The sequence below is a fragment of the Phodopus roborovskii genome, unplaced genomic scaffold (assembly GCF_943737965.1).
Source record: "Phodopus roborovskii unplaced genomic scaffold, PHOROB, whole genome shotgun sequence".
In the NCBI taxonomy this organism is placed as follows: Eukaryota; Metazoa; Chordata; class Mammalia; order Rodentia; family Cricetidae; genus Phodopus; species Phodopus roborovskii.
The window spans coordinates 15,692,688-15,705,438 of NW_026126418.1; the positions used below are offsets into that span (position 1 = coordinate 15,692,688).

At 38.6% G+C, this 12,751-nt stretch overlaps 1 protein-coding gene across 10 annotated transcripts in view; it reads right to left on the reverse strand.

Annotated features, from left to right (window-relative positions):
• The window catches only part of Ambra1 (autophagy and beclin 1 regulator 1), a 219,394-nt gene that overhangs the window by 105,615 nt on the left and 101,028 nt on the right, over positions 1 to 12,751 (reverse strand). For 7 of the 10 annotated variants that reach the window (XM_051184178.1, XM_051184184.1, XM_051184183.1 and 4 more), the window contains one exon: positions 9,862 to 10,038. The exons of the other annotated variants lie outside the window; for them this stretch is intronic. In XM_051184178.1, coding sequence (XP_051040135.1) covers positions 9,862 to 10,038 — 177 coding nt within the window. The remainder of the gene's footprint in view (positions 1 to 9,861; positions 10,039 to 12,751) is intronic. 10 annotated transcript variants of the gene reach the window in all.

The window sequence follows — 12,751 nt, forward strand, 5'->3', positions numbered from 1 at the left end:
AAGAGTTCCAGGAAAACACCAAAGGAATTAGAAGCACTTAAAGTATGACGTATTCAGAAGACTAGGAGCCTGCCTTTCACTTACTGCTAATACAAGGTTGTCAGAGAGCAAGCTGCATGAGCTAGAAGGCAATTGGATAAATAAAAAGAGACTGAATATGATCCCAGATGAGCAGACCCACAGTAGGTTGACCTTAGCAGTAGCGAAAAGTGCTAGTGACTGGGCTCTAACATAACACAGCTGACGATCTTTTATGGGAAAGATGTAAAGAAAAGAATATGCAAATATGTTAGTGATGTCTCTCTATCAAAAAGGAATACTTCTTAAGGGAACGCCCGAAAAATCCTCATCAATTTTAACAGCCGGAAGCTGCCTTTAAGTCAGCAGGACAGAAACAGTCTGAGTTATTAATGGCTTTCCCAGTTGTTGAACTCTGTGTATCTCTGATTAACTCTCTAAGGGGTATTTGGAAATATGTTGGGAAAACTAAAATTTTGTTACAAATTATTTTATAAAGAAACACCCTTCAAACAAGCTTCTAAGACAAATGTTTCATGAAAGACAACACATCTCCAGAACAATGGAGAGACACAGTGGCAATTTTGCTGTATGTCCAGGACGAATAGCCTCAGAGAACGGCCATAATTTAAAGAAATGAAAAATACACCTACATACTGTTGTCTGAGCCCTGACCAGACAGTCAAGTTGTCATTATTCCTTAGTGACAAACAGCTCTGACGTGAGCCTTAAGCAATGAATCTCTTGCATCAAAAAGCTCAAAAGGCCATTGTCTTCCTGACACAGTACAGTTGATTTGGTAAAGATTTAAAAAAAAAAAAAAAAAAAAAAAGAACCTACCTAAAAGCAAACACCAGACAATAGAGGCCTATTTCGCATTCCTCTCTCTTAATGGCACATTGATCTTGGTCAAGTCCTTTTCTTCCTAGCTGCTATTAGAAACTGAGGTCTAGTTTTCATTCCCAGGAATTGCACTTACATAGGGTTTAAATTTTTGTCCCAGCTGATATCACTCATAAGAAACCTAACAACGTAGGTCTCCAGAACAGCATAGCCTCAATTTTTCTCCAAGGAATACTTATTTGAGGTAATTATCATTTACAAATTCTTGTCCTCCCTTATTCTACCTCCTAATTTCATTTGCCTACATTATGTAAATAATTCATATTGTGAATTTTCTGATAAAACAAACATAAATCTAAGTGGTAATGTTTAACTCCCTGTACCTCCTGGCTATTTAAATTCACTCCTTTTGTATTTTCCCATTGTCAGCTCAGGTACAATCTAGATATATTCTACTTTCCTTCTCTTCATTTCTTCTTTTCCATTACTCAAAATAAATATTTATATGTATTATATTTGCTCATGGAAGAATAGGATTTCTAAAGCTGACAAACAATGTTACTCATTTCTAAGCAACAGGTAATAATCCTTGGTAAAGAAGTAGTATTTATATAGGTAGATATTTTATAAATATATTGAGGCTTGACAAGTACCAGATAGGCTTCTCCTCACTTTCATGAGGTCTCCTCACTTGGTGAGAATTTTCATTACTTTCTCTTTGATGAGTATGAAGGAATACCTTCTAAGGCAGTTAACACCAAGAAAAAAAGTGTCAGTTCAGTCCAATTTCCTTTACCATCAAATATCAGGACCTGGGGAACAGGACTTGTTCTCAAACCATTTTTCCTGCATCAGTACACTTGTCAAAGTAGGGTCCCTTAACCAAGGCTTTTTAGAGTTGGCTGTCTAAACACTGAATAATGGTTGCCCCAGTACACACAAAGTTCAAACTTCCCAGTTAGGTGTTCCAAGTTCTCCACAGCATAGACTCAACCAAGTCTAGAACCCAGACAATAGATCTAGGAGATAATGACAAGAGATTCTAATTCCAAACAATATTGTTCTAAGAGTCAATTGTTAACTTACAAAAACTTATTTCAAAATTGTCTCCAGTAACAGTAATCAAAGACCAAGGAAGTATTGTATTTGGAGTAGTATATGAGATGGCCATCTTCTCAAGAACATCCACAAATAGGCCTCAGTCTTGGAAAACATCAAGGAGACTTGCAAAATGACCTACATTTGTAGTGTTCCTACTCAGGGAAATGAAGCAGGTGGATTATCTGATCCCAGAAGTTCATGTCCAGCCTCAACAACATACAAAAACCCAATTTTGAAAAATAACAACAAAATTGACATCTAGCTGGGCATGGCAGTAAACACCATTAATCCCAGCACTCTAGAGGGAGAAGCACATTCATGCTGTGAGTTCAAGGTCAGCCTGACCTATATAATGAGTTTCAGGTCATACTACACACTAAAACCCTGGTTTTGTTTTTGTTAAAAAGGCATTTTGAAGAAAACATTAAGGACTTTAACCCCAAATACTTAAAATCCAACATTCAAAATATCTCCTCTTATACCCATCAGTACTGAACTGGTTCTTCTGTATCAGCTGACTTATGAGTCACATATCACCTTAACCAGGGCTGTCAGAGATAGCTCCCTAAAGCTCATGTTTAATAATGGCTGCCTTTGATAAGCATAAAGTCCAAACTTTCTGTCAGATATTGCAAGCCTTTATAGTTCTCAATTTTCTGACCTTTCTCATATCACCAACAGTCCATATCTCGATCTATTCTGGCTTCTGAATAAACCCTGTAAATCTGTTTCTGAGCTTTTGCTTGTCATTCTCTTTATCTAGCATCTCCTTCCCTATGCCCATCTTCCTCACAGATTGATCTTTCAAAGTCCAGGGACTAGAGATATGGCTCAGTGGGTAAAGTATTGCTGTGGAAGCCTAACAAACCCGAGTTAGGATCCCCCAGAACCCATGTAAAAACTAGATATAACTGTGACCAGTCTGTAATTCCAGCATACCCCTCTACGGAGATAGGCAGAGACAAGAGAATTCTTCAGAAGTCAAGAGCCACCTAAGCTGGTCATGTAACAGAGAACAAAACAAACACTGTGTCAAGTAAGGTGGAAGGTGAAAACCAAGATAACCATGCAGTGGAATGCAACTCTTCCCCATCCTGTCACCAACCTCCACACAACTTAAAAACAAGTAAAATAAAAGTAGTCCTATTCAGTCTTCAAAACCAAGCTTAAACCATGGGATCTCAAATGTCTCCAAAATCCAGTCCTTTCTTCCTGCAAGGCTGTCCTAACTTCAATGTATCACAGTCTATCTTTTCACTTTTTAAAAAAACTTTGTATTTTATTATGTAATGTGTATCAGTGTTTTATCTATATGTATGTATGGGCACTGTGGGCATACAGTGCCCACTAAGTCCAGAGAAGGTACTGGATCATCTTGAACCAGAGTTATGAACTGCCATGTGGGTTCTGGAAGGGTCCTCTGGAAGATTAGCCAGTGTTCTTAACTGCTGAGCTACCTCTCCAGCCCCTATTCACATACTTAATATAGAAAATTCTGACCATTTTGTTCTGTAAGTAAAATGTTTTAATGTCATCCTCTTAACAGGATGAAGCTCATCTTTTTGCAAGACACGTAAGCCTCTAATATTTGTACTTCCCTGACTCTCGGTGCTCATCTTTTTACATAGATTTGAACTTTACAGTGACACCTATCAAGAAAAGTCAACTGTCAAAACAACCATGCATCTAGTTATTTTGTTCTTTTTTGTTTGTTTGTTTTTTGTTTTTTACCCCCTCCTAAGTTTAACTAAAAAAGATATTTTTAAATATTTTTAAATTTTTAAAACTGATGTCTGTCTAGGAATGTAGTATAGTGGCAGAATACTTGCCTAGCAGCCTGCAAAGAGCTGTTTATTTTTTTATTTATTTGTTTGTTCTGGTTTTCAAGACAGGAACGCCCTTAGTAGACCACGCTGGTCTTCAAACTCACAGAGATTCACCTGTCTCTCTGCCTCCTGAATGCCATCATTTTCATAGTGTTTCTCATGTACTTCTAAAGTCTGTAAGTGAAAGGAAGAAACAAAGACAACTCCTTTTTAAAATGATGTAGCTATCTTTCTCTCTAAAGATTTCATATGGCAAAAGCTGTACCTCTCTTTTTTTTGCTACAGTTTATGTATTTGTTATTAGAGATAAGTCAAGGACTCTTGCAAAAATTCTGGAACTTCCTAGCTCAGAAGAGAAAGCATGAATGAGCATGTACTACTGAGGATATGTGGCTTCCCCACTGGAATTTCTAGCCAGGGCTTGAAGTAAAGGTCTAACTCAGGATTATTATATCAGGTGTTTTTTTTTTTTTTTTTTGTTCTGTTTTGTTTTTTAAACATACTTTCTTTGCCATGGACTGAACTAAATCTCAGTTATACCAAAAGAGTAGAGGAAGAATAGTAAATTGTAAACTAAAGGTCAACAACTTTTCCTATGCCATGTCCAGTCAGATGTCAGAACTGATACTCTTTGGAACTCTCCTCAACTATACCAAACACAAAAAGATCTATTAAGGACATCTCCACAAAGTGTCCAGAAAGAGAAGCTTAGGCAGTTGAGGTAGTACATATGCTTGTAGTCCCAGCTACTTGAGAACATGGGTGGGGACATTATATAGGTTCAAAAGTTTGAGATCAGCCTTAGAAATATCAAGACCCTGTTTTAAAAAAGGGGGCTTGGAGGCCTGGAGAGTTGATTCAATGGTTAAAAAAGTACTTACTGCTCTTACAAAAGACCTGGGGTTTAACTCCCAGCAACACAATGGCTCAAAACTTTCTGTAACTCCAGTGCTTCTTCTCTCTTCTGACCTCAGACACGAGGCATGAATGTGGTACACACACACACACACACACACACACACACACACACACACACACACACAGGCTAAACACTTATGTGCATAAAACAAAAAAATTAAATATTTTACAAGTATTTATTTAAAAAAATAGTTTGGTATGGCAATACATGCCCCTATAATCTTATAGAATCTTAGTACTCAGGAGGCTGTAGCAGAAGAATCAAGAGTTAGAGGCTAGCCTGGGCTACACAGTAAGATTACGTCTAAAAAATAATAACAAAAAAGCTGTTCAAGATCTAGTGGCTTGTGTAACAAGCAAGAGGCCCCAGGTTCAATTCCTAGTACTACTCCCACCCTACCCCAAAAGGAAAAAAGGAAGAGAGGGAGGGAAGGAAAACAACTTTAACTAACCTGCACCCTACATCTTAAACTGAAAGACTAAGATTCTCACTAAGATTTTTCCCAGGCAAAAATACAAAGTACAACCTTGTGTCAAAACACAAAACACAAAACATAAAGAAAGGGTGCATTCTCTTCCATGTTAGCAACAATCTTTAAGGTGCTGAATATAATTACCAGTGGCTATATTTGTGGTGATCTAATCTGAAGCATCTCTAGTTCTATCTGCTATTAGCAAGTATTGGCTCAAGCTAGCTATCCTTTGTTTCACATGGCTAAGGAGCTATAGAAAAAGGCAGAAGGCTGCTTTGTCCAGCTGTTTTGAATGTAGAATCACCTTCTTAGATCCCCCATGACAGCGCCCCTTACCAGCAGGAAGTAGTTTGGAAAGAACGACGCCCAAATTCCCAAATATTTTCTATAAATGTTTGTTTTCATTTAAATGGACTTGGTTATATAAAATAAATATATATATATATTAAAAAAAAGAAAAAGAAAAAGGCAGAAGGGCAGGTACATGAGCTGGGAAAGATTCTAGAATCATAATTATAATAAAAGATTTTATTTAAAAAAAAATCTCAAGACTAGCTAGAATCAAGGGTCACTGAGATAGTTCAACATGTAAAAATGTTTGCCACAAAAGCCTGACAGTGAGCATGATTCCCCGATCCCAACTGAAAGAAGATAGAGAACTGCATCTGTCCCTCCCTTTCTATCCCCTCCCCCCGCCCTCCCCAGAAAGAATTTCTGGGTAACAGTCCTGGCTGCCCTGGAACTTATTATGTAGACCAGGCTGGCCTCAAACTCACAGAGATCTGTCTTCGTCTGCCTCCCAAGTGCTGAGATGCACCACCACTGCCCAGACCCTCTCTTTCTTTCCAATAATAATTTTTAATTTAAAAAATAATGACTAGAATAGAATTGTCATAAACACACACACTGTTTCTCTCACAGATCTTAGCAACTACTGGGACAAAGCACTTTTCTTGGATTTTCATTAAGAGCTACCTACCCTCTTATCTAAAGGGAAGGTAAAAGTTAAAATAAGAGTTTTGCTATGTTTATATAAAAAGACATCTACATTCAAGTAAGTGGTCTGAGCTCTAACACAGGCAGACAGTAATGTCAATGGGCAGGCACACTTTTACCCTGCTTGTGAACATTTTTATGCAAAGACAGCTGGCTGAGGGCTTCAGAAGAGACCTGCTGACAGCAGGTTTCTAGATGTCCTGTTTGTACATTTTGATAATACCATTTCAATCCTTACCACAGACAGAGATGAATGGCAGGAGAAAATGCTTGCCTAGGAAGATGGTCACAAATCCAGACTACAAAAGAATAGAAAATTTAACCTGACCAACTTCCAAGGGCATCCTTCCTGAAGATAAATCTGAAAGGTCTTCTTCCATAATAAGTATATGAAAGGAACCAAATATGATTGTACATCATTATTAAAGGACTTTATATCTGAAGACAATAAATAAAACACACTGATTCCTATTCTCTAATCTGAGACCATCTCTGATATGGTAATATCCTCAATAAGAGAACATCAGATAAGATTGAATTATTAACCCTGTTGTTTAGTCACTAAAAGGATTAAACAAAAAATTTAAATTATCTATTTGTAAAAACATATGTAAATAATCTACATTTGTATTTAAAGTATGGCTACTTCAGGAACTGACAGACAGTCAGACAGACAGACAAATATGAAGTTGGCATATATACTATAAACACAAGTTAATAACAACCATATATGAAAAACACACTCAGTGGCTGGTATCTTTTATTCACTTAATGATAAAAGATAAGCAAAGAAAACATGATCTGGTTTTCTGGGGATGTTTTTGCAACTGGATGGAAATTGTTCAAAAACAGTAAAATGGATCTATGACTTAGAAAAGGGAGAGTGAAAAGGCGGATGCAAGGCCTCACAGACAGAACTGTGATATGCCAAGGGGATACAGAAACACACTAGAACAGTATCCCTTTATGGTGTCCTCTTAGGCAGACTCCGGATCACATAAACTTCACTGGCTTTTCTGTACTAAAGTAAGTATAAATTATGACTATATTAACTACACACACACACACACACACACACACACACACACACACACACACACACACACACACACACACCTTTTCTGAGAGCTAGAGAAATAGCTCAGCAGTTAAGAGCATTCACTCTTCCAGGAGACTCGGGTTCAATCCTAAGCACCTACATGGCAGCTCACAACTGTCTGTAACTCCAGTTCCAGGAGACCTAACACACTTGAAGGTTTCTTGGGGTATCAGACACACAGTGATGCACAGACATACAGGTAGGAAAACACCCATACACATAAGATAAAAATTAATATAAAAATTAACATTCTTTCTAGTTACCAATGCTAAGGAATAGGATTATGGCAGCCTGATAAATTAGAACAGGCTGCTAAATACCCTAATCTTACTCACAGTAAGTGAGTAAGTAGAGATTAAAGTGAGCAGTAGAGATTAAAAGGAGCAACTACAACCAGTACTCAGCTTAAGGGACAAGGAGGAAGAAAGGGGCTAGAAAAAGAAGGAACAAATGGCAAGTCAGTATCCACCTATTTCACTACTCATGTTAAGGTAACTGATCCTTTGCAGCTGTCAAGAGCAAGATTATGGTTTGCACCAGAACTACCTTCCTCCAAAAGACAACATCTGGGAAAAGATTTATGAGTGGGGTGTTAGAGAAATTAGCCCATGGCTAATAAAAACACCTAGGAAAAAAACATTGGTAAGCTAATGAAGGAAAGGTAAAGACGACAATGTAAAATGAGGTCATGCTGAGGCCCAGGGAGATGATGAGAGCACAGGTGGGCTGGGGGAGCACACACAGAAGGCAGTCTGACAGAGGAAAATCGAGGGGGAAGGACGGGAGAGCGAGGAGGTGGCATCAGAAGAAAGGGAAGGTAAAATGAGAACAGAACATTTTAAACTAACCCAGAACTCCATTGTGAAGGACAAGTCACGAGGCAGAGTACTGCTGAAAGGCTTGATCCCCACATCACACCACTGGTAACAGATAATTTAGACTCCCATGCATGCATGGAAGAGGCTAGGCAAGTCAGAGTCCTGCCTCCCAGAGCACTACAGAACAAATGAGCTAAAGTCACCGTGAGTGAGTGAGTGAGTGAGTGAGTGTGTGTGTGTGTGTGTGTGTGTGTACAGTACTGGGGAATCCAACACAGCACCTCACATGCTAAGCAGATGAATTATATCCAAAGCCCATTAGCATGTATGTTTAAAATGCTTCTCTGAATGGGCCCTGGTACAAGAAAAATTATTATATCTCCAGGACAGCACATGACATCATAGGCATCTGTCTGGCTCCTTTCATTGTTATATGCAGTCATCTTGCCCAGGAGGACAGATAGGCTGAACCCCAGGCTGAGGGTCAGAGAGATGTTGGGCTCTTCATTGATTGCTGACATGGGACCACCACACATCTGCTTCATGCTACCCTTGCATTTATTGAACATTTAAGTCTTTTTCAGACCATTCTATGAATTCCTTTTGCTTCGCATGTTCACCAAAAGCATCAAGAATGCAAGCTGGCACAATGGTTATTCCACTTTATTTTATCCTTTCTGGCAAAGAGATCAAACATACCCTACAACTCTATTACAAGATAGCTTGTGGGGAGTAACCGTGCAGCTGACAAGATGCTGAGGTGGAGAAATAAGAACTCTTAAGTTCCCAGATCTACTAAGGCATATCAAAAAGAGCAGAGGAGACTGTTATTATTCCAATAATGCCATCAAAAAAATGGAGAGGGAAATGCTTCTTTTTTTTTTTTTTTTTTTTTTTTTGCATGTTAAAGAATGGCAAAATACAAAAATCAAAACAAAAGCCAAATGTCTAATTTGATACAAGGCAGGAAAACTCAGTTTCAGGCTGGCAGCACAACAAATGGTTAGAAGGTCAGGAATAGAATGTCTGAGAGACAAAATTCAGCAGTAGGTTGGAAAGCATGGACTCTGGAGCTTGGAGCTGATTGTGCTCTTTGGCCTCATCCTTACCCCATTCAACAATAGCAACAAAAGAAAAGGAAAGAAAAAGGAAGAGGCACTGGCATCACTTGCAGTTGTGTTTGCAGTAGGGGAGAAGTGTAGTAGCAGCATAAGGCAGCCACTTCTCAACCCCACTACATTAATCTGGCAGGTAACATGCAAAGGATTACTGGTGGGACCAGGAACAGGAAGACTATTAAGGTAAAAGAGTCAGACCTCAAGGAGTTAGTTTATTCAGGTTACTGAGACAGAAGATTCACTTCGGGAAATTTAACATTTAAAATGAAACTTAATCTTCACATCTACTCCAGTTAAGAGAATAAGCTTCCTGCTTCCTTTGTCCTGTAAAGATAGCCCAAGAGAAGCATTTCCATCATACATGCCACAAGGAGATACAAATGTGGCCAGGAGAGCAGCAGCCATACTTTCCCACTAAGGCCTGGTGCTCAACGGGCTGTCTTTTCCCAAAGGCTTGGTGAATCAGCAATGCAACTGCCAGAAATGGGAGTGCTCTGGGTCCCTGAGGCCTCTGCGCCTTATCCCAGTCATAAATAATAAATTAGAGGTTGGGAGCAAGAATGCTCACCACTGCTACAAAAGCAGTAGCCAACTTGGAAGCACTCTCAGACTGGGAGGAACAGTAAGGAAGCAAACAGAGAATATACTTACTCAAAGTCCTCAAATTCCAAGTCAGTTCCCTCTACTGATGGACCCTGGTTGTCTGAGGAAGAGGAGGTGGAAGAACGAAGACGATTCTGTTGGTAGCGCATGGAGCGCTGGCGAATGCTGTCTCTCCGTGAGAGATACTGGATCATCCTCTGGGCGTAGTATGCAGCAGGAGATAATCTGAGAGAGACAGAGATGGACAAACACAAACTAGCACTAATTTGGGGAATACTGTGAAAAACAGTAAAGCCAGCTAGCTCTCCCATGGCATCTCCCTGCAGAGACTCCAGATACACAAAAGATACAGCCATTTAACTCACTAGGAGGTTTATGCTGCAGAATGTGTACCAGACTATCCCCAATGCTTGTGTTTGGAGATAAGGCAAATAGGCAGTATAATCAGTCATCTTCTTGTCAAGTGTGACCCCTTTCCAAGAGAATTAGCACTGGACCTTTCTTAGGCTCTATGGAACCTGGCTTAGCTTTTCAGGGTGTCCTTAAATAGCTCTTCCTTGCTCTCCCTCCATACACAAAATTTAAGAAATGAAAGTGACCTTAGTAATCAAATCTGGTCACTTTACAGATGAGCAAACAGGCCAGAAGATGATAGCACTTAGATGATTAATGAAGACACCCATGGGTATCCTCTTTACCAGGACTTCCTTCTTCAAACATGCACAGCTAGTTTTACCTAGCTCTTTATAATCATATCTTTGAAACTGCTATTTCCTTCCCTCACAGATTAATCATAGGTAGTTATGTACAGAAAAGTATTCAGAATAGACTAAGAGTTATTGTATACTTGAGAGAACAGAAAAAAGAATTTCCTATTCCTAGCACTGAAGGCTACATCTGCTTTTCTAAGGTTCCAATAAAACCGTCAGTCTAGACTCCAGTTGAAACCAAGGACCTGTCTTAAAGCTCTCTAACAATTTCTAATATATCATACAATTCTACAAATTCCTTCCTCTTCTTAAAACTTTCATCCATCTTTACAACAAGGTTCTATAATTTGAGGCTACAAACTGAGAACCACGAAAACTATCTTACATGATAATGTTAAGTGATTGCTAAGCCAACTGCAAGACTTAAATTCTGAGGAATACACAATGATGCAAGTCCACTAAGAAATTATACCCCACAGAAATACAGAAGAATACTAATGTATATATGAGAAAGTTTATTTGCAATACTGTCATCATTCAGGAAAACCTGGGAAACAACCCAGAAGCAGAAGCCCAGCAACAGATTAAATTATATCCATACTGAGAAACACTATGAGGCCATTAAAAAGAATAAATTGGCTGGGCACAGTGACACATACCTATAATCTCAGCACTAGGAAGCTAGAGGTAGGTAGATCAGGAGTTCAAGGTCAGTCTCAGCTACAGTATGAGCTATGAGACCCTGTATCAAAAGTTTAAAGGGGGTGTGTATGCAACAATTATCTCCATCTGCTTATCTCCATCTTCTAAAAGAAAATTTTAGGCAGAGAAGTGTTATAGAAAGTGTGTGTTTGGGTGCAAATATATATACAGTATATATACATACATACATACATACATATATACATACATACATACACACACACACGTATTTAAGGAGAAAACAAAGTCATAAACTGTAGTTACAAACCTGGGAGTCACAAACCTGAGAGATTTTTTTTTTTTTTTTTTATGAAATTTGGATAATAAAGAAAGGTGTGTTCTGTTTTTATGAAGAATATTTTAAAACCTGATTGAGAATAGCTATATCTAATGATAGAAAAGTATTTATTGTTGGGACTATGGCTGGGAGACTTGTAAATTTGAGGCCAGTTAGGCAACTTATATTAGTAGGAGAGTCACTGTCTGGCACTCCACCTGCAAATGCAAACATCTTGCAGTGCAACTTTAAGCATCTTTGACACTTTGCCTACCTTAATAGACAAAAAGAGGTCTTGTAGTCAACTTGAATGGGACCTAAGGCTGTCATCAAAGTTATCCTTTGGGCAAGTCATCATATCGAATTCCCAAGGAGCTAGTTGGTAATCATTGGAACTCAAAAGGTTTCTGGGTTAAAATAATATGCTACACTGAGCATGCTGAATCCAGATTACCTTGGACAGTAGGTGGGCATGGAATACACAGAAGTAGACGCCTAGACCAAAATAATCAGAAAACATGAACTATTACCCCAAAGCTTCAACTCACGGTATTTTCATTACTCATTTGGGTACCTGTTGCCAAGCATTCAAACAGAGAACACCAAAATTTGGACACAAGTCAGTGCTTTTGTGCTGTTCTTATTGCTACCTAATATAGCAAAATCTTCTAGCAGTCAGGCAATGGTGGCCCATGCCTTTAATTCCAGCACTCGGGAGGCAGAGGCACGCAGATCTCTGTGAGTTCAAAGTCAGCCTAATAACAAAGCTACACAGAGAAACCCTGTCTTGAGTTGAAAAAAAAATTCTTCCAGCAGAAACCAAACATGGATTAAATTCAGAGGATCAGACCAGAGAAGAAAATACATAACAGGAGAGAATTTTCAAGAGAACTGATCTGGAAGAGACCATAAATGACAGTGCATCCATTTCTCAGATTATGTATAACCAGAAACAATAGGAAAAAATGTATTTTGATAATGGTAGTAGAAATAATGTTGCTGGTGACAATGAATAAAGACTACCCTTTTGTGTAGGGATGAAAGTACAACATTGCATTATTCAAGTTGTTTAATTTTACTATAGGAATTTCCTAAACTATGAAACTACATTATCAGTGGTTACAAACAAACAAATTAAGGATGAAGAGAGATTTCTGACATCATAGACTTTCCCTCTTATGTATCTAGGGGGAAGCTAGGTTTCTGCATGCTTTACAAACTGTCTCTTAAAAGCCTTGACCTATCCATA